This window comes from Culex pipiens, chromosome 2 (genome assembly GCF_016801865.2).
Source record: "Culex pipiens pallens isolate TS chromosome 2, TS_CPP_V2, whole genome shotgun sequence".
NCBI classification, from domain to species: Eukaryota; Metazoa; Arthropoda; class Insecta; order Diptera; family Culicidae; genus Culex; species Culex pipiens.
Window position 1 is genome coordinate 8,988,709 of NC_068938.1, and position 26,170 is coordinate 9,014,878.

Consider the following 26,170-nt stretch of genomic DNA (forward strand, 5'->3'; position numbering starts at 1 on the left):
TATTTTTTACTGTGTTTACTGGCATCTTCTCACGGTCATTGGAAACGGTCGTGGATAGACCTAGGGGTTCTCAATTGAAGTGAAAAAGTTCAAGTTATAGAAAAAATATAGATTTTAATGTTGATTTTTAATCACTTCTCCGACATTAGGAATAATTGTTTCAACATCGCAAATTTTTTATTCGGTCGGAAAAATATTATTTTCCTTGAAAAAAGTTTCATTTTTAACCATATGATCACCCCTAATTCTGGCTCATCACGCGACCGCGTGCTCCGTTTGTTTGTCAACAAAGCTGCAGCTGGATGGTGTGACGAAGTGAGAGAGGGAGAGGTTTTGACATTTGTATGCCCGCATTTGGCCCGCCGCCTATTTCGTCGGTCGTTGAGCCGACGGTCGTTTCCAACGACCGAGTTCAGCAAGGTACTGATCGTACAATTATTATCCGAAGGCCTTGGCAATCGAATCATGAAAAAAAATGTTTTCGTTGTCTTATTTTTGATTGTTGAGCTTAAGTATGACTTCTCTAAAGTGATTTAGATTTTTTAAATCCAAGATGGCAGCGATGAAATATTGAAAAAATGCATTTTTAAATTTTATAGGCAATCAACCATTCAAATTTGACTAAAATGTGATCGCAGAACTCAAGTTAAAAAAAAAGAAAAACAAAAAAAAATAACCATTTCAAATTGCATAATTGGTCAAATATTACCAAATTGAATAGTGAATAGTTTCGTGATTTTTGAATAAAAAAAAACCCCTTTAGCCCGATCAAACTTAAACGTTTACAGACTTTATCGATTAAATCAGAATGTAGAAAAGAGTTCAAAGAATTTTTTTTCAAATAAAATATCAGCATTACTTCAATTCGTGCAAAAATTCCTGAATTTTCCAGCTTCCTAGATTTAGGTGTGAATGCCATTCAATAACTCGAATGTTTAGGTTCGAGTAGAAATCTTGCCAAAGAGATCAACAAGACCTATGGTTTTCAAGGGCATCGTCTAGTTATCAGTTTAAATTTGTTTTATCAAATTATTTATAAAAGTCCAACGAAAAAAAAATAAAATAACACGATTCTTGATTCTTTTCATCCAAATTATGAAAAAGAGCGAAAGAGCTGTTCAAAAGAGCGGCTCTTTTAAATGAGCGAACGAAAATGAGCTACTCCTAAAAAAGAGCGGTTATGCCCACCTCTAATCTTGTACAATTGATTGTTAGCTTTTGAAAATTCTATTGATCAGTTTTTTTGTTTTCATTTGATTGGAGAAAAAAGAGCTTTTTGAAATCGAAGTTTAGGATCTCAGATTGGAAAAAAATATGTTCATGAACTTTTATATAATTTGCATTTTTGTTGTTGGAAGAAGCATGTTTGACATTATTACAATTTACATCAAACGACAAACCTTCATTCTTTGAAATAATAATGACATTTTTTTCCTTTTTCAAACAATATATTAAACAAAATATTTAGAAAAAAAACGACCTATAAATTTAACAATAAATTTTTCGATGAATTTTCAAATTAAAAAAAGTCATTTTGAAACATTTTTTCAGCTATTCGATCAATGCGCTTAGTTATCTTAACTAACGATTTCTTTTTTAACCATCAGTGAGGGTGACTTTTGGTCAAAAAACGATAAATCTTTCGTAATTTCAAAAAAAACAAGTAACAAGTGAATGATAGCAATAGTAATACCCTTTTAACGTGGCAATGGAAATCTCATGAACAAATATTATGTGTCGAAACAAAAGCAATTTACACGTTTTACTTTATTAGATATTATCGTGTAACAGTGATGGCAAACTATGATGAAATTTTGTGAATAGCTTTTTAGTGGTTCTGGGCCAAATAAAGTAATTTTCATGTTGTTATAGACACCGTTACGTTGTGAAAGATTGAATTAGACTTCCAAATCTTGTCTATTTGCTTTTTATAAATCTCGTTTTTTTTTTTTTTTTTGAAAAGGTCCAATGAACTAAATTTTCATATTTTGCTTTTTGGGTGGTCAAGTTGTATTACTCCGTTAAAATCATGTGGTGGTTTATCGTAATAAAAAATATAAATGAACAATAAAGCAATACAGATTAAATTTATTGGTGATCGTAATACTCTTACATCGAAAACATCTTAAAAATGAACCTTAACCTTAAACGTATAGAACCCACTGGTGTTGCATCAACTACAAAGTAGTCCTTTGTGTATTTTGAACAGGATTCTTCTTGAGATCTCCAAAGATATGATAAACAGCCCTCCTGAACAAACTCGCTGGGATTAACATGCTGCCCAAATACTGAAAATAAAACAAAACCATTTGGTAACAATAACCTTCAGAAAATGTATACAAATCACCTGCAACGAATGAAACCAATGCCCACACGTGTGGCTCGTCTTCCCAATCATCCACGTGGCCCACCGTCCGTAATCGTTCGCGTCCGGAACCATCGATCCTCCGTACTTGGTAACGTTCCATCCGTCGGTCAGGTTGGTCCTCACAAAAGCCGGCACCGCCAGTTGACACTCCACCCCGGTGCCGCGGAGTTCCTGCTGCAGGGCCAAACTCAGATTGTGGCCAAACACCTTGGTGGCGGAGTAAACCGAAAGGAAGGGGGCCGGGAAGTAGGCGCTGGAGGAAGATACGTTGATGACCATTCCTCGGCGGGCCTTCTTCATGATCGGGAGGACCAGGTGGGTCATCAGCAGGGTGGACACGATGTTGACGTTCACCATCCGGAGGTAGTCTTCGGCTGGGTGATTCTCGAACAAATCGAGTCCACTGTCCGGGACGATTCCGACGTTGTTGACTGCAATGATAAGGTTGATCAAATTTGATTCTTCTTCAAAAAAATAGTGATTTTTCTTACCAAGAATTCCTATATCAATTCCCGCGAGTTCCTTCCGGATGTGAGAATAGATCGGCGCCCCCGCGGAAAAGTCCGCCACGATCCGTTTGATCTGCACTCCGTACGCATCCTGCAGCTCCCTGCTGACCTTAACCAGCTTCGCATCCGATCGCGAAATCAGCACCAAGTTCATTCCCTTTTTGGCCAGATGCACCGCGTACCCCTTCCCGATCCCATCCGTAGCTCCCGTAACCACAGCCCACTTGCCATACCGTTCCCCTAGTGTCTTTTGGCCGCACACAATCTGCTTCACCGAGCCCCAAATTATCCCGAGCAGTGAAGAGTACAAGTGTTCGTACAGCCAGCAGACGCTCGCGTACACGCCGATGGCCGCCAAAACGTACAGCGGAAGCATTCCGAGCGTGGCTTAAGCTAGTGCGACTAGGCAAAACTAGTACAACCGATATTCGCAACCGGCTAATAACTAACTAAACTGGTTAGGGCGCTTAGGCGAGGCGATGCCACTGTGCGGTTGCTATCGATGCTGTTGTATCGGAACATTGCTTGTAAGTGTAGAAGGGATCATTCAAAAGCTACGTAAACGTATATTTGAAAACATGATCATTATGTTATTTTGAGAGATGAAATAAACAAATTTATGATTTTTTTATTCGAACGCATAGTTTATAGACAACCCCAAAAAATGAATGTTTTGATTGAGGCGCGGTTTCTAAGTATGTGTCACGCTGCAAGTGTAAGTGAATTCTCACTCTGGACAATGATTCTAAATTGAATAATTAGCTCTAGAATTATCTCGCTAGAGCTGTGTTACGAACTCTCCAGTGTACACGCAGGTCAATGGGAACGGTTAATCAGTATGCAGGTACAGCAGTAAACAATGATGACATAGTGTAGTCGTGCACGTTATTAACATTAGTGGGTGAAAAAGCATCAAATGCTGGAAGAATGGGACGAGGAAATGAAATATTACAATCGATGAATCAATGAATTAATAAAAAAAAAGTCCAAATTGAAGATTCTGTTCATCGCTCGGTTTCATTTTCCGTTTTAAATGTTATTCCAAGCATTTAAACAAAAATATTTAAATGAAAATCTTACATGAACACGATTTGAATTTCATTTTCAACACCTCGTGAGGCAGTACGTGCTTTCTCTTATAATTTATATTTCAAGAGTGTGAAAATGTGTTTCATATTTGAGAAAAGACAGACTTCAAAAGTTATGTGTCTTCCACAAATTATCAAAAAGCAGAAAAAGTGATGTGAATTTATTTTGCACATTGATTTTGGCCATTTATGACAAGTTTATCGAGATGTTTATTTTTCGTAAAGTTAACCAAATTTCAAATTTGATCGAATATTTTGTGTTTTTTGCTCTACAACTTTGTAGAACATTGTTACACTTAAAAACTAACCCTGCAAAGTTAGAAAAAACACGAAATTTAAAAATGAAAAAATTTTGTTCTAAATGAAAAAATGACCCTTCTGGGTCAATGTAGATTCGAAAAGTACATTAAATTTCCCATAAAATGACATGTTCCAAATTTTGTTACAGTCGAGTAACGGAAAATGGGAGAATTTTTAAAACTTTTTTAATGTTTTTTTCAATGAAAAATAGGTTTTTTCGGAATTCCGAGTACGCCATCAAATCGGGCGTATAATTTTACATAAAAGTCCCTTTGACACCAAATGTCTATCTCATCACCGTTTCAGGCTGCAAATTATTGAAAAACACCTTTTTTTTCGCATGTTCAAAAATGGAAGGGGTCACCCCTCCGTCACGAGATATCAAAAAACGGACCTCGGATTCGTGATCAGGGACAAAAGTTACCCCTTAGGACAAAGTTTCACGCAAATCGAAGAGGGGTCGGGGCAACTATTCCCGATTTCGTGTGAGTTGGTAGAGAATTACCCAGCTATTTTAAAAGATATTAATGATTTATAAATCTATATCTTACGAACAGATTTCGGATCGTTTTTTTTTTTATTCTGCATATGTCTAGGAAAAAAACAGCAACTCTTAAAATATTTTTTTTAAAGATAACAATATTTGACTATATTTTTCTAAAAAAAAAACATTTTTCAATTTCGCCATTTTATCCAAAACAATAAGATGTATAAAACTGCAGATTAAAGTAGAAATGTAATTTTCTCTTAAATTTTTGATGGAACATAAAATTTGCAAATCGAAAAATACTTAAATCTATAAATCGTTCACAATTTTCTAGTAATAACCACTTAAAAATGGATTCTTTGGAAAATAAAACATTACTGAAAACACCATTAGGTGCCTTCCCACCATTCATATAGTGAATACACGGCACCAAAAAAGTATATAAATAACGCTTAAGCACTTATAATTTTTGATAGGGTTGTCAGATCTTCAATATTTTGGGCTCGTTGGATAGGCATTTTGATTACCCATCCAACGATGGGTCCGATGATGATCCGGGCGAAGTTTTCATCAAATTATCTGAGATCCAGCCTCTGAAAAGTTTATAAAATAACACATTAGTGCTTATAACTTTTGATAGGGTTGACAGATCTTAAATGTTTTCGACTCATTAGAAAGGTCTTTTAAAAACCTTTCTAAAAAGTATTGCACGACGGGCCACCCTTTTTAAAATCTTGCGGACTTTAGTCAAAATTGTTTTTTTAACAAAACTTTTGAAGTACTTTACTCAACCTCATAATTTTCAATAGGGACTAATGGGAAGATCATTTTTCGAATGATTTTATGGCCTTGAAACAAATGAATGATTGTTAAACTAAGTTTATCAACTTTGAATGAAACCAGTGTAAAGTTGAGGTTAAGTTGTACTGAAATAAAGCAAAATACAAAATTACTCTATTCTAGGAATTCTTCTTTCCTTATTTAGCAATTCGAAAAACTTTATTAATAAGTTTAGGAATTTTGTACTATTATTTATTATTTGTCATTAACAATATCAATTTATTATCGGCACTAAAAGCAAAAATCAAACAGTTGTTTTTTTTCTATTGTAAGGGCCTATTACTATGATGATGTTTTAAAATTCTAGCTCGATAATAGTTAAAACTTATGAACCTAAATTTATTTGTTCTTCGTGAAAAATTTTCGAATGTATCCGAAAATGAGAACGTTTTTAGATTCAAACTCATTATTATTAAGAAAATGATCCATTTTGACGACTTTTTGCAATTGTAGTTAAAAAACATTTTTAAAACATTGCAAAATATGTTGTAAACTGCTTCTCGAGGTTGTTTGAATTAGAATCAGTATGATTCGTATTTGAATCATATAAAAAGTTTGAGCAAAAAAATCATAAACATATCCAGGTCACTCCGGCTTACGGTACATCCGTGATCAAAGATCATTCTTAATTCGTGATAATAGAAGGCAATAAAGGTGTTTGCAAGTGATAATTTCTCCACGATTGAAGCCACTGATATCTGTATAATCAACGGTTGCTTTTTGTGCTGTGAAAACAACCCACAAGTATAAAGCAACAATTACTCGTTTTACATTAGAAGCTAACCTCAAACAATTCCCACAAACGCACCCATACGGCACCCATAATGTTGAACAAACTCGCCACTTACGTGAAACAAAATGCCACCCATCATAACATGACCGATGTTGTGACTGCAGTTATGATTCCACGGAAGATTCCAGTGCATTCGCAAACGCCATTGACCCAGTTCTGCTGAACCAAATGCTTCCCCCTGCGGTGTTGTTATTTGTGTCTGATTAGTTAAACCACCAATAACAACATCGCACAAGTGTAAATAGTTTCGCGTTAATCGCTCTCCAAACCGGACGCGCTTAGTCTAGCGGGTACGATACGGCTTGATTGCAGTCTGATAGTGGTGGAAAAGTGACTGCAGTTAAATCTCTATAAAATCGCATCAATTTTGCAAAAAAAAAATACATTCCAATAATTGTTCAAAACCTTGAGTTAAGCCGATTTTACTAAACATTGTTGGTTTATAGATCAATGGAATAGGCAGATAAGTAATTTCACAGAGAATTCACCAGGTTTGCCTAATTGGAAAGGTTCACTGAACGTGCGTCTATCAACTTGAACATTGTGTACATCCACTGCGTGACCGAAAAGCCGACATAGGAAAAACCACTTTCCAAGCGCATAGATCACGGTACCCCTTAAGTGCAAGATACCAAACTAAGACGGAAAAAAACTAGTTCCTAACTAAAACGATCGATGTGTTGCCTAATTGCTGACAACTTTTTTCAGACAGGTGAACGCCGTCGATCAAAGAATTTTGAAAAATCTGTCACAGTTTCAGATCTTGCTTGATAGCGACCAGGTGTACAGTAAAGTTCAAGTCCCTTTTCCGTTCAGTTAAGTTCCGTCTATCACGAGATTCGGTCACGCAATCCATAATCGTATCATTTTAGTAGTGTGCTAGTAGATGCATCTAACGTCAACGACTACAACTCAATTGTGCTTTAGTGATTCGCGTGCTGAATTGTCTTCAAGTGTGCGCCGAAAATTACAGCTATTCCTGCCTGGAGGACAAACAATAAGTGTGTTATTTGTTTTTGCTCGGTGTAACATGTAAACAGTAAATTACGGAGTTTACAACTTCTGTGAAAGCAGACGGAAGGGGAAAAAAATACTTTGAACTTGAACAAAAAAGCCGTAATTCACGTGAGGCAGAGAAAAAACGTGCTTCTTGAAGCTTACAAAACATTTAAGCTTGAAAGCAAAACTGTGCAGTGGTTTTTTCGCGAACTCAAAAAGGCCTTCGTGAAGGGTCCACGCGCCGATTCTCCACAAGACACTTCTTGACAGGGGTTCTCATTTTTGCGATACAAGCATTCGTATTTATTTAAAAAAAAAAGTTTTTTATATGTTATCAAAATCAAACAGAATTTGAAATTTAAGTCATACACAAAACTTGGTTGAAAAAAAAAAAAACAAAATAGATTTCTACCAAAATCAAATTTAAATATTTTTTATCACAAGACTAAATAAAACAAAAATGATAAAACAAAAGAAAATTCAAAATATATAAAAAAAAAATCTAAGTGCTTCTTTTTCTACACATCACAAATTTTTCATCCCATTCTGAAAAATTCTGCGTGACAGGCAATTAAAATATTTTTTTTAATAGTAGTTTATGCAACAAGTTGCAAAAAGAGGATTTTTTCAGCACGAGTCGTACATTTATCGAACGAGGTTCACCGAGTTGGATAAATACGAAGAGTGCTGAAAAAAACAAGTTTTGCAACGAGTTCCAAACAACATTTTTTGCAATTCCAAAAAACAAACACTGAGTGAAATATTATGTCAAATTTTCATGTATTTTGTCAATAAATCGTTTAAATCAATTTTTTTTTGAAAAGTGTTACTTTTCGAAACAGTTGAACTTTTCAGCACCCATTTGAGTGCTGAAAAGTAGAACTTTTCAGCATTTATTTTGAAAAGTGTTGCTATTCGATTCTGTTATTTTTGGTACAGAAAAGTAGGCTATTTCATCGTTCAAGAATGACAGGAAAAGTATGTAGTTTCACGACGGAATTGCAAAAAAGATATTATCTAACTTCCCTATGCATTTCCCACAACTTTTCTGATACTGAAAAATGAAAAAAAAAAGCTTTGAAAAAAGTTAACTTATTCCATTTATTTTTTTAAGTTTGTTTCGCTTCTAGTTCCAACCCAAAAGACATGATCGAATGCGTTTTATAAAGGGGTAATTCTCCAACAACTCACACAAAATCGGGAAAAGTTGCCCCGACCCCTCGTTGATTTGCGTGAAACTTTGTCCGAAGTCCAAATCCTAAGTCCGTTTTTTATATCTCGTGACGGAGGGGCGGTACGACATATTCTTCAATAATTTGTACCCTGAAAAGGTGTTGAGATGGAAATTTGGTGTCAAAAGAAAAGAATTTTCCGAAAAAGAAATCATCGAAAAAAAACTAGAAAAGTTAAAAAAAACTGCTATTTTCCGTTTACAAACTGTAATTTTTTTTTGCCTACTTTGGGGCAAAAACTTTTAATAACATTCGATCCAGCCTAAATAGAAACATTATTTTAATTTTACACAAATTCAAAAACATAACACAAATCAATAAAAATCCCATCCATCTTATAGAAATTACCTTTTGAGCACCCCTGCGCTAGAAACTCCAATTCTGCCCAGTCAGCAAGCGTCTACTTCCAAGTTTCCTGGTCAGTCGTGCCATATCGGCCCTCAGACAACAACGGGACCGAACTCGACGTAGCAGTTCAAGCTCTGCCGGTGTCATTCAGTCAGTCGGTCAGTGACCATCGGAAAATCAAGTGCAGGGGAACCATGCTCGAATCAGTGGTTAGTGACTCCGTGGTGGCGGTGCTGGCCGTGCTCGGAATCTACGCAACGCTGGACTACCTGATCGTCAACTGCCGGACACCGGTGGGGATTTTGTGCAACTACTTCGCCACTCGGCGGGTCTCATTTCCGGAACGTTACGGACCATGGGCCGGTTAGTTGGAGTTTTGCGGGGGGGGTTCCAGGTTGACCTTCCAAGTGACCTTACCTTCTGCTTTCAGTGATAACGGGCTCTTCGGATGGAATCGGCAAGCAGTACGCGTTCAACCTGGCCGCCAAAGGGATGAACGTGATGCTCATCTCGCGGACCGAATCGAAGCTGGTTGAAATCGCCAAAGAAATCACCACCAAGTACCCGGTGCAGGTCAAGTGGCTAGCGGTGGACTTTTCCGAAGGGTTCAAACTGTACGACAAAATTGAAGTTGCTCTGGCAGGATTGGACATCGGAATTCTAGGTAGGTTCTAGAAGCAAAAGTGGTATATCAATCAAGTGAGCGGTCTGTTAATCTGTGCCACTAGAGCATATCGGCGTGCACTAGAATTGCATAAAAAACCGGCTTATCGGTGCGTTATTTGTTAACGGTGCAACTCGGTTCAGGTTTGTTTATGGTCAGTGAACGGAATTTTTCTAATGGTTTGCGATTACGCGCGCCTTATTGCATACAAAGTGGAAGTGCAAGTTGAAGTGCAACAGGTGTTATGATATTGACATTGTATTGCAGAAGTAGATTTGAACCAGAATTTCTTCTGACAGATTTCTATCTAACATATTTTTTTTCTAAAATATTAAGCATTTAACACAACATGCACCGTGGAAGCTTGTTAAATCTGCCATAAGATTTTTCCATGGTCAAATTATCATACTTTTTTCAAATGTCATATAATATATCCGCTAAACTGTGGCGAACTCCACCTTCCCACATTTTTGAAGTGGAAATTTATAAAAAGGGATAATGTTAAATTATGAAATTTAACACGATCATAAATTTCAATTGTAATATGAACATTTTACGTCAAACTGTATCAATTCGGACCACGGGCCACACCAATTTCAATTGTGAAATATTGTTGAGCCTGCCTGTTAAAAAAAACATATAAGGTTATGCAACAAGTTGCGAAAACAAGATTTTTTCAGCACGAGTTGTACATTTATCCAACGAAGTTTACCGAGTTGGATAAATACGATGAGTGCTGAAAAAATCAAGTTCGATTCTCGATTCCCGCCTTATCCTCCTGGGCTTCGATTCCCGCCTTATCCTCCTGGGCTTCTATCGGATGGGGAAGTAAAACGTCGGTCCATTTGCGTAAAAGAGGTTGTAACCTATCGCTTGTATGTAGTACAATCTCTGGTCACAATGCTTCGCATTATCCTGTCAAACTGAACCGTAGGGACAAGTTAGGATATTGTAATGAACCATTACACTTAAACAACATACAAAACATGGTATCCCTATTCCTAAAACGGTTAGCACGACTCACATCTCTTTGAGCAATTTTCGAAATACGCAAGAACAAAGACTTAAAATTAATAAAAGGGACTTCATCATTTTGAATCGTCCTCATTTGCCGCTACCGACTTGAACCCGTTACATATGTTCTAGTCCAACCTGTTAATGTTTCGTAATTTAAAGTGCAGTGTAAACGTTAAAACAGTGTTAAATGTTAACAGCATTCCTGTAGCCGGCAAAATGATAAATTAGTGTCCTTAACTATGTGAGTCGTGTCTAAAGAGTGTCTTTTATTGTTAATTCAGTGTCAGGGAGTTGGTCCCAACAATTCACCATCCAAACTAAACGCAAAGGACCGCGCTCAACGTCAAAAGAGGTCGTTTGGTTGGTGGTGCATGGAGTGTCACAAATAGTGGTAATTATTAATCAATTGTAAGATCTGCACAAAACGCTAGAAATGAACTCCTTTCCAGAACCTCCAAGTTGGCAAAGCGCGCCAACCCGAGAATTCTGTAGAGCGCAATGGCGGAGGCCGTCCGGTGAGTTCATTGTTTAACCACTAGACACGAAAGCACGAGTACTAAAACAAAACTTAAACGCACAGGTTTTTTTTCTACCAAAGACAAAGACACAAAACCAAAGACACCAAAACCGTTGCTGCGCCAGGCCTGGCCGGAGGAAGATCCTCCGACTTGACTCGACCACCACGGGATACACTAGAACACACGAACACACACACACATGGTTAGGTTAGTTTTAAAACGACGAAAAACAATAAATTAGGACAGTTAAATGCAATTAATGAACTAGTGGTGGTAATTGCCCCCTAGTTCGTTATTACAAGGTTTTGAGTGACTCACCACACATAACCTTCGGACGCCTAGAAATGAGCAGAAACTTGCAACAGAGCCCACAAAAGACCCGGGGGTCGTTAAAGTGGATTGCTTTGCTTTTTTTATGTTTTCAAAATGGTGCATTTTGACGCAAAACCGAACACTGCACCTGAAAGTACACACTTTCAACTACATTTCCTGAAAATATCTCCGTGTTTATCGGTGTCTATTTTTAGATATCTCAATTTGAATTTGACGGATTTTTTATCAATTGTTTTATAAATGTTATTCGAAATCATAATGAATACGAGGTGAAAATCGGTAAATTGAAAGGTAAATTGATCGATTTTTATGGAAAATACTTTGTCTATGAACAAAAACGACAACCTTTCTAAAGTTAAGAATATGAAAGGAAATTCATAATTTTAAATACGAACAATTATTTAAAATTTTCACTTACATTTTTTTGGGATAAACATGTTTTAATTCATAATTTTAGAATGTGTGTCATAATTTTAAGCATAAACAATTTATTTTCCATAAAAATCGATCAATTTACCCGTCAATATACAGATTATTACCACGTTTTCAATATGATTCTGCTAAAAAAATATATTGCTTATTGCGAGATAAAATCTAGATTAAATTTTCAAAACAACCTATCCCTCATGGGTTTCCTATGCAAATAGGGCCTTTTGAAAATTTAATCGAGAAATCACGTTTCTCCTTCGCTGTGAGTGACAGGAGATTATTGCCGCCTAACTACCGAAGTGTAAAAATCAGCAAGTTGAACTGAAACTCTACGTTGATTTGGCTGTCAACTTGGTTTGTTTTAAATATTTTCCAAAAAGTCAGCTGAAAACTCAAGGCAACCTTTGACAACAGCCAAAAATTTGTTCTGCGGTTGTCATGCGGCTGTCATGCGACCATTATCTTGCGGTCGTATCACCGCGCGTGAACTCTAATTATTGACGCCCGCAGTAATAAATAAATTGATGAAAAACCGCCAAATTCAAATTGAGATATCTAAAAATAGACACGGAGATAATTTCAAGAAATCTAGTTGAAAGTGTGTGCTTTCAGGTGCATTGTTCGGTTTTGCGCCAAAATGCGCCATTTTGAAAACATAGCTAATTGAAAATTGGCTCAAAATCACTTAAAATGATAACTCCTCAATAAAGGCTCGAAACATTTTGCTGTCTTCGGCAAAGATGTGTAATTTTATGTCATAAACAACTCTTCAGAACATAGTAGGCCGCTAAAATGGTAACATTTTGAGTTATCATCAAAAAAACGCTTTTTTTTACAATTTTTGCAAATATTCGGAACACCCACAAATTCGGAACACTTTTATGATAATTTGTCAATAGCATGCCAAAAGTAGCTTTTCTGTCGACCTTACTATTTTTAGAACCTTCATTTGGACATTATCTTGCTATTTCACTAGTAAAAGTAGGACTTTTTGAACAAAAAACATCATTCCAAGACTATTTTGTCCAGAGCAGCAAAACACTGCCTCCAAATTTCTTGTTTCATAATTGTGGGATGTTATTGTGCCTCCCACAATTGTGGAACACCTGAATTTAACTGATATTTTCACAAAAAAAAGTTATCAAACCATGGATAAAACATCACTTAGCTTGAGTTTCACTGGTTGTAGTGTGTGAAGCAGGGCCGTGTACAAGGGGGGGGGGTTTAGGGGTTTAACCCCCCCCCCTGGCATATTAAGTTAGTTACACCCCATGCGCCCCTCGGCCCGAAGGGCCGATTTTTTTTAGCTATGTTGCAAAATGCCAAAGAGATTTTTTTTTTCAAATCGATATGAAAAATTTGACTGGAGGCGCCCTAATGACTAAAACATTTTTATGAAAATTATGAAAATTTAACTGGAGGCGCCCCTAACACTTATTTTTTTTCAATACGAATATGCAATATAAAAATTTGACTGAAGGCGCCCCTACGACTTTAAAAAATCATGCAAATTCTCGATATGAAAAATTTGACTGGAGGCGCCCTAACGATTAAAACATTTTTATGAAAATTATGAAAATTTAACTGGAGGCGACCCTAAAACTTAATTTTTATCAATACGAATATGCAATATAAAAATTTGACTGGAGACGCCCCTACGACTTAAAAATATCATGCAAATTCTCGATATGAAAAATTGAAAGCAGGCACCCTTACGACTTAAAAAAATCATACAAATTTTGTTATGAAAATTTGACTGGAGGCGCCCTTATGACTTAAAAAATCAAGCAAATTCTCGATACGAAAAATTTGACTGGAGCGCCCCTATGATTGAAACATTTTCATGAAAATTATGAAAATTTAACTGGAGGCGCCCTTAAGACTTAATTTTTTTTCAATACGAATATGCAATATAAAAAATTGACTGGAAGCGCCCCTACGACTTAAAAAAATCATGCAAATTCTCGATATGGAAAATTAAATAGAGGCGCCCCTACGACTTTAAAAAATCATACAAATTTTGTTATGAAAATTTGACTGGAAGCATCCTGAATTATTAAAAAAATTATGTAAATTACCGATATGAAAAATTTGACTGGAGGCGCCCCTATGACTAAAACATTTTTATGAAAATTATGAAAATTTAACTGGAGGCGCCCCTAAGACTTATTTTTTTTCAATACGAATATGCAATATAAAAATTTGACTGGAGGCGCCTCTACGTCTTAAAAAAATCATGCAAATTCTCGAAATGAAATATTGAATGGAGGCGCCCCTAGGACTTAAAAAAAATCATATTAATTTTTTTTTATAAAAGTTGACTGGAGGCTCTCTTATGACTTGAAAAAACATGAAAATTCTTGATATTAAAAAATTGACTGGAGGCGCCCCTATGACTACCACATTTTTATGAAAATTTAACTGGACGCGCCCTTAGACTTAATTATTTTCAATACGAATATGCAATATAAAAATTTGACTGGAGGCGCCCCTACATCTTTAAAAAATCATGCAAATTCTCGAAATGAAATATTGAATGGAGGCGCCCTACGACTTTAAAAAAATCATATTAATTTTATTATAAAAACTAACTTAATCCACCTATGTGGTTGATGCCTTCCTCACTTTTTACCAAAAATGGGTATATGAATGGTTTCATCATTTTTTTATATCCAGAAAAAAAGAACACAATGTATAACTTATGTGGTCATAACTCGAGACAGGGTTGCCAGATCTTCATTGTTTTGGACTCTTTGGAAAGGCCTTTCAATTACCTAACCAACGATGGGTCAGATGATGGATCCGGACATAGTTTACATACATTTAAGTGAGATCCAGCTTCAAAAATGTACATGAATACCACTTAAGTGGTCATAACTCGAGACAGGGTTGCCAGATCTTCAATGTCTTGTACTCATTGGAAAGGCCTTTCAATTACCTAACCAACGATGGGTCGGATGATGGATCCGGACATAGTTTACATAAATTTAAGTGAGATCCGGCTTCAAAAAAGTACATAAATATCACTTAAGTGGTCATAACTCGAGATAGGGTTGTCAGATCTTCAATGTCTTGGACTCATTGGAAAGGCCTTTCAATAACCTTACCAACGATGGGTCGGATGATGGATCCGGACATAGTTAACATACATTTAAGTGAGATCCAGCTTCAAAAAAGTACATAAATATCACTTAAGTGGTCATAACTCGAGACAGGGTTGCCAGATCTTCAATGTCTTGTACTCATTGGAAAGGCCTTTCAATTACCTAACCAACGATGAGTCGAATGATGGATCCGGACATAGTTTACATACATTTAAGTGAGATCCGGCTTCAAAAAAGTACATAAATATCACTTAAGTGGTCATAACTCGAGACAGGGTTGCCAGATCTTCAATGTCTTGGACTCATTGGAAAGGCCTTTCAATTACCTTATCAACGATGGGTCAGATGATGGATCCGGACATAGTTTACATACATTTAATTGAGATCCGGCTTCAAAAAAGTACATAAATATCACTTAAGTGGTCATAACTCGAGACAGGGTTGCCAGATCTTCAATGTCTTGGACTCTTTGGAAAGGCCTTTCAATTACCTAACCAACTATGGGTCGAATGATGGATCCGGACATAGTTTACATACATTTAAGTGAGATCCGGCTTCAAAAAAGTACATAAATATCACTTAAGTGGTCATAACTCGAGACAGGGTTGCCAGATCTTCAATGTCTTGTACTCATTGGAAAGGCCTTTCAATTACCTAACCAACGATGGGTCGGATGATGGATCCGGACATAGTTTACATACATTTAAGTGAGATCCGGCTTCAAAAAAGTACATAAATATCACTTAAGTGGTCATAACTCGAGACAGGGTTGTCAGATCTTCAATGTCTTGGACTCATTGGAAAGGCCTTTAAATTACCTAACCAACGATGGGTCGGATGATGGACCCGGACATAGTTTACATACATTTAAGTGAGATCCGGCTTCAAAAAAGTACATAAATATCACTTAAGTGGTCATAACTCGAGACAGGGTTGTCAGATCTTCAATGTCTTGGACTCATTGGAAAGGCCTTTCAATTACCTAACCAACGATGGGTCGGATGATGGATCCAAACATAGTTTACATACATTTAATTGAGATCCGGCTTCAAAAAAGTACATAAATATCACTTAAGTGGTCATAACTCGAGACAGGGTTGCCAGATCTTCAATGTCTTGGACTCATTGGAAAGGCCTTTCAATTACCTAATCAACGATGGGTCGGATGATGGATCCGGACAGCGTTTACATGCATATAATTGAGATCCGGGTATTTGTGAAAACACATTTTTATGCATAACTTTTGAACTACTTATCGAAACTTCAAACAATTCAATAGCGATGTATGGGACCCTAAACCAAGTCGAATGCATCTGGTTCGATCAAAATCGGTTCAGCCAGTGCTGAGAAAACTCAGTGAGAATTTTGGTCACATACATACATACACACACACATACACACACACATACACACACACATACACACACACATACACACACACATACACACACACAGACATTTGATCAGTTTTCGATTCTGAGTAGATATGTATACATGAAGGTGGGTCTAGGAGCTTTTAATAGAAAGTTCATTTTTAGAGCAGGATTATAGCCTTACCTCAGTGAGGAAGGCAAAATTGACTGGAGGCGCCCATATGACTAGAAAAAAACATGAAAATTCTCGATATAAAAAATTTGACTTGAGGTGCCCCTATGACTACCACATTTTTATGAAAGTTTAACTGGACGCGTCCCTTAGACTTAATTATTTTCAATACGAATATGCAATATGAAAATATGACTGGAGGCGCCCCTACGTCTTAAAAAAATCATGCAAATTCTCGAAATGAAATATTGAATGGAGGCGCCCCTACGACTTAAAAAAATCATATTAACTTTTTAATAAAAATTGACTGGAGGCGCCCTTATGACTTGAAAAAACATGAAAATTCTCGATATAAAAAATTTGACTTGAGGCGCCCCTATGACTACCACATTTTTATGAAAGTTTAACTGGACGCGTCCCTTAGACTTAATTATTTTCAATACGAATATGCAATATAAAAATATGACTGGAGGCGCCCCTACGTCTTAAAAAAATCATGCAAATTCTGGAAATGAAATATTGAATGGATGCGCCCCTACGACTTTAGAAAAATCATATTAATTTTATTATAATTGACTGGAGGCGCCCTTATGACTTGAAAAAAACATGAAAATTCTCGATATAAAAAATTTGACTGGAGGCGCCCCTATGACTACCACATTTTTATGAAAATTTAACTGAACGCGCCCCTTAGACTTAATTTTTTTCAATACGAATATGCAATATAAAAATTTGACTGGAGGCGCCCCTACGACTTTAAAAAAAATCATACAAATTTTGTTATGAAAATTTGACTGGAGGCGCCCTTATTACTTAAAAAAAATCATGCAAATTCCCCCTATGACTAAAACATTTTTATGAAAATTATGAAAATTTAACTGGAGGCGCCCCTAAGACTTAATTTTTTTCAATACGAATATGCAATATAAAAAATTGACTGGAAGCGCCCTTACGACTTAAAAAAATCATGCAAATTCTCGATATGAAAAATTAAATAGAGGCGCCCCTACGACTTTAAAAAATCATACAAATTTTGTTATGAAAATTTGACTGGAGGCACCCTTATGACTTAAAAAAATCTTGCAAATTATCGATATGAAAAATTTGAATGCAGGCGCCCCTATGACTAAAACATTTTCATGAAAATTATGAAAATTTAATTGGAGGCGCCCCTAAGACTTATTTTTTTCAGTACGAATATGCCATATAAAAATTTGACTGGAGGCGCCCCTACGACTTCAAAAAACATACAAATTTTATAATGAAAATTTGACTAGAGGCGCTCTTATGACTTAAAAAAATCATACCAATTCTTATATTGAAAATTTGACCTATGACTATGAATGAAACATTTTTATGAAAATTCTCAATATGAAAATTTAACTGGAGGCGCCCCTACGACCTAATTTTTTTAAACATATTCTCAACATTAAAGATTTGACTGGAGGCGCCCCTTAGAATTAAAAAAATCATGCGAATTCTTGATATGAAAATTTGACTGAAAGCGCCCCTATGAATTATTTTTTTTAAATACAAATTCCCAATGTAAAAATATGACTGAAGACGCCCCTACGACTTTAAAGGCATATGCTCGATATGGCAACTTGGATTGAGGCGCCCTTATGACTTAAAAAAATCATACAAATTCTTATTATGAAAATTCAACTGGTGCCGCCCCTACGACTTAATTTTTTTAAACAAATTCTCAATATTGAAAATTTGACAGGAGGCGACTTAAAAAATCATGAAAATTTTCGCTATGAAAAATTTAATGAATGCGTCCCTACGACTTTGAAAAAATCATACAATTTCTTATTATGAAAAAATGACTGGAGGCGCCCTATGACTTAAACATTTTTATGAAAATTCTCGATATGAAAATTGAATTGAAGGCGCCCCTACGACCTAACAAAATCATGCAAATTCTCGATATGAAAAATTGATTGGAGGCTCCACTACGACTTTAAAAAAATCATACAAATTTTATTATGAAAATTTGACTGGACTTAAAAATGACTTATGACTTAAAAAAATCATGCAAATTCTCGATATGAAAAATTTGACTGGAGGCGTCCCTTTGACTTGAACATTTTTATGAAAATCATGAAAATTTAACTGGAGGCCTACGACTTAATTTTTTTAAAATAAAAGTTCACAATATAGAAACTTGACTGGAGGTGCCCTTTTAACTTAAAAATATCATGCAAATTCTCCATATGAAATATTGAATGGAGGCGCCCCTACGACATTAAAAAAATATATTAATTATATTTAAAAAAAATGACTGGAGGCGCCTTTATGACTTGAAAAAAACATGAAAATTCTCGATATTAAAATTTGGTTGTAGGCGCCTCTATGACAAAAACATTTTTATGAAAATTCTTGATATGAAAATTGAATTGGAGGCGCTCCTACGACTTAAAAAAATCATGCAAATTCACGATATAAAAAATTGAATGGAGGCTCCCCTACGACTTCAAAAAATTCATGCAAATTCTCGATATGAAAAATTTTACTGGAGGCGCCCCTATGACTAAATTTTTTTATGAAAATTATGAAAATTTTACTGGAGGCGCCCCTACGATTTAATTTTTTCCAATTCAAATTCTCAATATAAAATTTTGACTGGATACGCCCTAACGACTTTAAAAAAATCAGGCCAACTTTCGATATGAAAAAATGAATGGCTCTTTTGACTCAAAAAAAATCATAAAAATTCTTATTATGAAAATGTGACCTATGATAGTTATGAATGAAACATTTTTATGAAAATTCTCAATACGAAAATTTAATTGGAGGCGCCACCACGACCTAATTTTTTTTAAACATATTCTCAACATTAAAAATTTGACTGGAGGCGCCCATACGACTTAAAAATATCATGCAAATTTTGGATATGAAAAATTGACTGGAAGCACCCCTATAAATTATTTTTTTTTTTAAATATGTATTTAAAAAAAATAATGTTAATGTAAAAAATATGACTGAAGACGCCTCTACGACTTTAAAGGCATATTCTCGATATGGCAACTTGGATTGAGGCGCCCTTATGACTTAAAAAAAAATCATACAAATTCTTATTATGAAAATTCAACTTGTGACTTAAATTTTTTAGAATAAATTTTCAATACCAAAAATTTGACAGAAGGCGCCTCTACGACTTACAATCATGAAAATTTTCGCTATGAAAAATTTAATGGATGCGTGACTACGACTTTAAAAAAATCACACAATTTCTTATTATGAAAATTGACTGGAGGCGCCCCTATGACTAAAACATTTTTATGAAAATTATGAAAATTTAATTGGAGGCGCCACTACGACTTTAAAAAAATCATACAAATCTATATATATAAAAAATTTCGACGGTTTTGTTCGAACGCGAATCAGTTCAACACGGAGCGTCGGATCGAGGTGCTTTTTGTTGCGTTGGTTTCGTATAAGCCCAAGGAAGGTTCTTACGCCAAAAAGTTATAACTTTGGCCACCCTGGAACCGATTCCGGAAAATCTGCGGATTGTATGGGAAACGTTACGTAAACTCAAATTTAGATCACAGGAGGCTGAATTAGCAAACAAGCAAGAAACATCAGGAAACCAAAAAAGGGCAGGACGAAGTTTGCCGGGAAGAGCTTGTTTTTTATGAAAATTTGACTGAAGGCGCCCTTATGACTAAAAAAATCATGCAAATTCTCGATATGAACATTTTGATTTGAGGCGCCCCTACGACTTAAAAAAATCATGCAAATTCTCGATATGGAAAATGGAATGGGGGCCCCTATGACGTAAACATTTTTATGTAAATTCTCAATATGTAAGTTTTACTGGAGGCGCCATTATGAGTGGGGAAAAAAATTGGTAAAAATATTGAAAAAAAAGTTGAATAATCGGTGCCCAAATCAGCTTAAAAATGATAAAAATATTTTAAACATAAGATTTTACTGGAACCGCTATTATGACAAAATTAAAACATTCAACAAAAAAAAGTTTGACTATCGACGCCCCTCTAGCAACATAAAGACTGTTTAATAAGAGCAAAACAAAGTTTGGCGTACGGTAACATAAAAAAATAAAAATTCTGTTTAGCGTTCTAGCTACAACAATTTTTTGCGCCGGTTGGCAAACTTTGTTTGACTAATTTTGAATAGTCTTTATAGCTTGAGGAGCGCCGATAGTCAAATAATTTTATCAACAAAACGCCGCTGATAAAATCCTATTTTTAAAATATTTATCTTTGACCTTTTTTTATGTTGCTCTACTTTTTTCATTTTTTTTTATTTTGTCATGAGGCTACCTCTAGTGAAATTTTATTTTCAAAAAGGTAGTCAAATTGTTTTAATTAAAAAAATTATTTCATCACAAGGCGCAAATTTTTATGTTTTTAAGCTTACTTTTTTTTGATTTTTTTTTTCGTGTTGTGAAACTTTCTTTGAAATCTAATTTTCAAAATATTTTCATCATTTCTATGGTGCTATTCAGGCGTTGATAGTATTTTTTTTAATATGTTAATTATTTTATCACTTTTTAAATTTTGTTTATGAGAGAGGTGCCTTTTCGGAACATTTTCTGGGGTAAATCGAAGTATATCTTTGTTTCCTGTAGCAACTTTGTTACTTTTTAACGATTTTCTAGGACGTTTCTTCAGAAAAGTCAAGGAATCGATAGAAATATATTCAAAATTATCTTTTTTAATTTTTTATACTCAAAAAATCTGTTACAAATGTTTGACCCAAAAATGAAGTTTCTTATCTAATTTTTCAGATTTTCAGAAAATTCCGTCCAAAGATACAAAATTTCATACGTTTACATACCCATTCCAGCCCTCAAAATTGTATGGAGACTTGTATGGAAAAACAAATGATGCAAAATTGCCGATTGAGTCGATTGAAAACCAGTAGTTTCCGAGTTATGATCAGTTGAACACTTTCAGTTTATCCAGCTACAACCCAACCCCACCTCTAGGCGGGGTTCGATCTAATAATTCGCCAAAAATCTTTTTTTTTACCAATTTTCGACCTTTAAAAAGCATTGGAATGGTGAACTCTTAAAATTTGATTTTTTTAGGGTTGAACGTGTGACTTGTTTTATTTGACTTTACCAATGTTTAAAAAAATGAAAATTTTTCTTGGCTGTGTTTTTCACTAATATTTTCTGTACTTTTTTTTCTATTGTTTCAGACTATACCTATAAGCATTTTTTAACAATTTAAATGATAATGGTTTGTTCTAGAGTAAAAAAAATTAAAAACATACAAAAAAATAATGAAAAATTGGCTGTAAAAACATGACAAATTAGGTGCTAGAATAGGCCAAATACTACCAAAAACAAATATCAACTAAACAAGATAAATGCAAATATAAAAACTATAAATGAAACAAAAACAACAAAAAACAAGAGACGTAAACTTTTTCGTAGAACAAAAGTTGCTCAAAATGACAAGGGAAAAATTAAAAAAAAAATCAAAAAAAATTGGGCAGCATTTAGGGTTTTAGGGTTAACAATTAGAAAAAATCAAGTTCATCGATTTGATTTCTTTGAGATTGTGTATCTCAGAAACAAATTGCTCGATTTGAAAGTTTCAGAGAGAAAATTGTACAAAATTTTCTTGAAAAGAAACCAAAATAAATTGAAAATGCAATCCTAAAATAAGCTTTAACCTGAAAACGGTACATTTTGTTAACAAAATTGCTTCAACAATTTTTGTCCACTTTTACGTTTTTTTTTTCTTCAAAAAAATCATATCTCCTAAACCAGATGAATAATATGACCGGCCCCAGAATTGTATGGACATTTGTATAGAAAAACGAATTATGCAATTGTGCTTCTTTTGACATATGGAATGCATGGTGCATGGCAAAGTTTCATCCAAATCAAAAAAATGAAAAGCTAAAAATCGTGAAAAAAATTTGCGAAATCGTAGAGAACTACTCTTAACATTAAAAAAAAATAATGAAAACTTGTTTTGAGCAATTACTGCTACACTTCTTCCCTAAAACCCCGTTTTACGCTCCACAAGTGAACGGCCCATGCCTCTTCCGATTTACGCCAAAAGTCTCATTTGCGCAAAAATCTCAAATTCGCTCAAACTCCGAATTAACGCCCCCCCTTCATGGTGCTATTCAACACGATTTGCAGCACCAATTCAAAAAGTGTAGTCTCCTGTTGCACCAATGTAAAATATATAAAAAACGAAGTTGACTTTATATCTGTCGGCCGGTACTAGACCAACCACTGTCTTCCTTTTAACTACAAGGACTTCGCCGCCCTGTTTGAGTAAGGCACAGAGCGACGGCGCCGGATACCCATATTTACACTTAGAATTTTAGAGCGTCCGCCGCGGGATTCGAACCAGCAAAAAATATGTAAAATATACCAAAGTATTATTTATTGAGTTTAAAGATTGACTGTTAGCGCCCTTTCGCAATCTAAACAAGCACCCCATGCGCCCCTTTCGAGAAAACCCTCCCCTTTCGAAAATCCTGTGCACGGCCCTGGTGTGAAGTCATTATTTTGTTACAAATATGTACTCCTGGAGAGATCCAAAGTTTGTTTACATTCGTAAGAAAAAAGTGTTCCGAATTTGTGGATTTCAAGGGTCAAAGTAATTCTTCAAAAACTTCATATAAAAGTTAAAATTTGCAGATGTTCGATACAGCATTTGAAAGACCGCAAGAAAAGCTTTCAAATGAAGGTAAAAGCGAATCATTAAGTTCAATTATCGATTTGCTATGATTTTTTGAACATTGGCCGATCTGGAAACCGTTCCGAATATGTGGGATGACTGTATATCTCGAGTAGATTAAGAGCTACAAATTTGGCACCTTGGACAAACTTTCATGAATTTTTTCCTCTACACCTTTGCCCAAGACACCAAAGCCCTACAACGTCGTCCAACAAAGTTAGTTTTACAAAGTTAGGGTTACTTTTCGAAACAAGTGCTGAAAAGTTCAACTTTTCAGCACCCATTTCAGTGCTGAAAAGTAGAACTTTTCAGCATTTATTTTGAAAAGTGTTGCTATTCGATTCTGTTATTTTTGGTACAGAAAAGTAGGCTATTTCGTCGTTCAAGAATGACAGGAAAAGTAAATAGTTTCACGACGGAATTGCAAAAAAGATTTTTAACGGTACACATCAACCATAGCTTTTGCACCCAGATTTCTGTTACAGACATTTTAGTATCTTCAAAACTGTAGTATACGGGAACTATCGATATAATTTTTTATTCATCCCCAAAATTACTGTCTTCATAGTTATTTACAACAAAGTTTGACTTTTTTTACAATCAGATTCTTGCAGGATTGGGTCCGTAAGTTTGACAATTTTGGAATAAGAAGAAAACAACTTCCTTGGCTGCTCTTAAGTACTAATATGACCTAGACAAAGATTGTTTAATGATATCATAGCAGTTTTGCAAAATTATTTGATTTTAAATGAAAATAAAAATATTTTGAACATACCAAATTGAAAAATGCATATGTTAAAATAGTCAAACTACAGTTTCCAATATCTCGGAAAACGGGTATTTTTGAATCGATTTACCGGGACATAATTAATTTGAAGTTTTATCAATTAATTTAAGGATTTTTTCGACAAAAACTATGTTCTATCAAAGTGTTTTGACATTAAGAATAATGAATCCACAACCACAAAATTGCTTTTAATCTTGTTTAAGTGAATTTGATTTAGATTAACATTAACATATAAAGTGGAATTGTAAAAAGCATAATAATACAACACAAAAAAAGAAAAAGTCTTATTGGTTTCAGCTCTTGAACTAAATAGTTAAGCACTCATCTTAAAATAGCATAGCACTGAGTTCCAATCGGAGTTCCAATCAAGCGACAAGACCTTGCAAAAATATGGTTGGAATCTTTTTAAATTACGTTTTGAAACTTTTTTAAACAGTAATTAAAGAAATTCCAATCTTCAATATGCTCAGTAAATTGTATTGAGCTTATCAAACAAAGTTTTTCTTTCAATTTCAAAACATTTGTGCCAAAACGGTGACAAAATTTATAAAAACTTCCCAGGAAACGGGAAATATTTTGTCAATCCCAAAAATTCCCAGGACTGGAAATTGGACGCTCTAATTCAAACCAATTTAAATTGTTGTAGAGTTATGACGACAATAAGATAACTCGAACTCGAACTCACTCCAAAAATTGAACTTCTTCAGAACACCTCCTAAATATACCTTCACGTATTAAAAAGTATGTAATTTGGTAAAGTATTTCAAAAGTTATGCTAGGGAAAAGATTTTTCTAGACACAAAATAGGTTAAAAATTGCCAAGGTTCCGGCTGATGTCATAGGCAGTGTTTTTGACCAAATTTGTATCGTTTTTTTTTTGCTGTTTAGCATGTCGTTTAATTTAATGTACACATGATAGCTGATGAGTTGGAAATAATTTCAGCCTCCTCTGGATAGAAATTGTATTTTTATTTGATCAGAGTTAATAAATTTATTTTCAATCTCTTTTTTCATAAAATCAAGCCTTTATCAAAACAATTGGAATTCGCTAAATGAAAAAAATGATCAAAGATCAAGGTTGAAATTTATTGTTAGCAAATGTTCCCTGATCAATTACCCCTAATGAAAAGCTGATTACCTTTGAGAAAGGCAAACTAGTGTTTGAAAAAATCAATTAGTCATCGTTTAATCCACCCAACGTTATTTTTATTTATCAAATATTTGAAATTTATTTGCTTCAGAAATATTTATACATGAAATGCAAAACTCATTGTATTGTGTGTTTTTGGAAGAAAGGTGTAATCTAAGTTATTTCATAAATACTAAGATAAATATTCATTTATTTTTTGCTTTTTGTTGATTTAATTAATAACTCCCTTCACCATTGTGTTTGTAAATCTATACAGTTCAAAAAAATAATACACATACTGAAAATGTTGCCAGGTAATTTTTTACTAATTTCAAAATTCCGCATCAGTAAACAACGTCGGCATGGCGCACGAGCACCCGCTCGAGTTCGAGAAGATCTGCCTGCGCGAGCTGGAGCACATCATCCAGGTCAACATGGGCGCCACCGTCATGATGACCCGCATCGTGCTTCCGGAGATGAAGCGCCACGACCGGGGCCTCGTGGTCAACGTGTCCTCTTCGGCGGGGCTGAACCACCTACCGTACCTGTCGATGTACGCCGCCACGAAGGCCTTCCTGAACAGCTTTAGCCGGGCGTTGAAGGAGGAGTTGTTCTTCACGAACGTGCACTGCCAGCTGGTGATTCCGATGTTCGTGCTGACGAACATCAACGCCGAGTGGGAGACGGTGTGGTGGTGGGCGATGATCGCGACGAACGTGGAGAAGTTTACGCGTTCGGCGGTCGGGACTATTGGCCGGAGTGGTGTCACGGCCGGGTATTGGGCGCATGAGATACAGGTAATTGGAATATGGGAAGTTCTTTGGGATTGAGTTTGATCGATTCTATTATGGTTTTAGATTGCATTGATCAGGTTGATGCCAGGATGGCTGTTCTCCAAGATGTTCTACTGCATAGCTCGACCGTTCAAAAAGCAACCAGATGAGAAACCTGTTATAAAGATAAACAACAATTATTAAGTCAGATTAGAATAGTCAATTTA

The 26,170-nt window shown here is 35.3% G+C and overlaps 2 protein-coding genes across 3 annotated transcripts; one reads left to right on the plus strand and one right to left on the minus strand.

Annotated features, from left to right (window-relative positions):
- Nucleotides 1-2,063: 2,063 nt before the first annotated feature.
- LOC120412681 (hydroxysteroid dehydrogenase-like protein 1) lies at nt 2,064-3,333 on the minus strand. Its single transcript, XM_039573256.2, has 3 exons — nt 2,860-3,333; nt 2,348-2,799; nt 2,064-2,288 (listed from the first exon to the last, which is right to left on the minus strand). The coding sequence occupies exons 1-3, from the start codon at nt 3,251-3,253 to the stop codon at nt 2,178-2,180; spliced, it is 957 nt and encodes a 318-aa protein (XP_039429190.1). The 5' UTR covers nt 3,254-3,333; the 3' UTR covers nt 2,064-2,177.
- A 3,291-nt stretch (nt 3,334-6,624) lies between these two features.
- On the plus strand, nt 6,625-26,167 carry LOC120412655 (very-long-chain 3-oxoacyl-CoA reductase-like). 2 transcript variants are annotated; one of them, XM_039573213.2, is made up of 5 exons: nt 6,625-6,675; nt 8,958-9,327; nt 9,395-9,628; nt 25,519-25,967; nt 26,028-26,167. In XM_039573213.2, exons 2-5 carry the CDS (start codon nt 9,159-9,161, stop codon nt 26,145-26,147), a joined length of 972 nt encoding a protein of 323 aa, XP_039429147.1. In that variant the 5' UTR covers nt 6,625-6,675; nt 8,958-9,158; the 3' UTR covers nt 26,148-26,167. The 2 variants fall into 2 exon arrangements, with proteins under 2 accessions (XP_039429147.1, XP_039429144.1); XM_039573210.2 differs by lacking the exon at nt 6,625-6,675 and adding an exon at nt 7,001-7,386.
- The last annotated feature ends 3 nt before the right edge of the window (nt 26,168-26,170 follow it).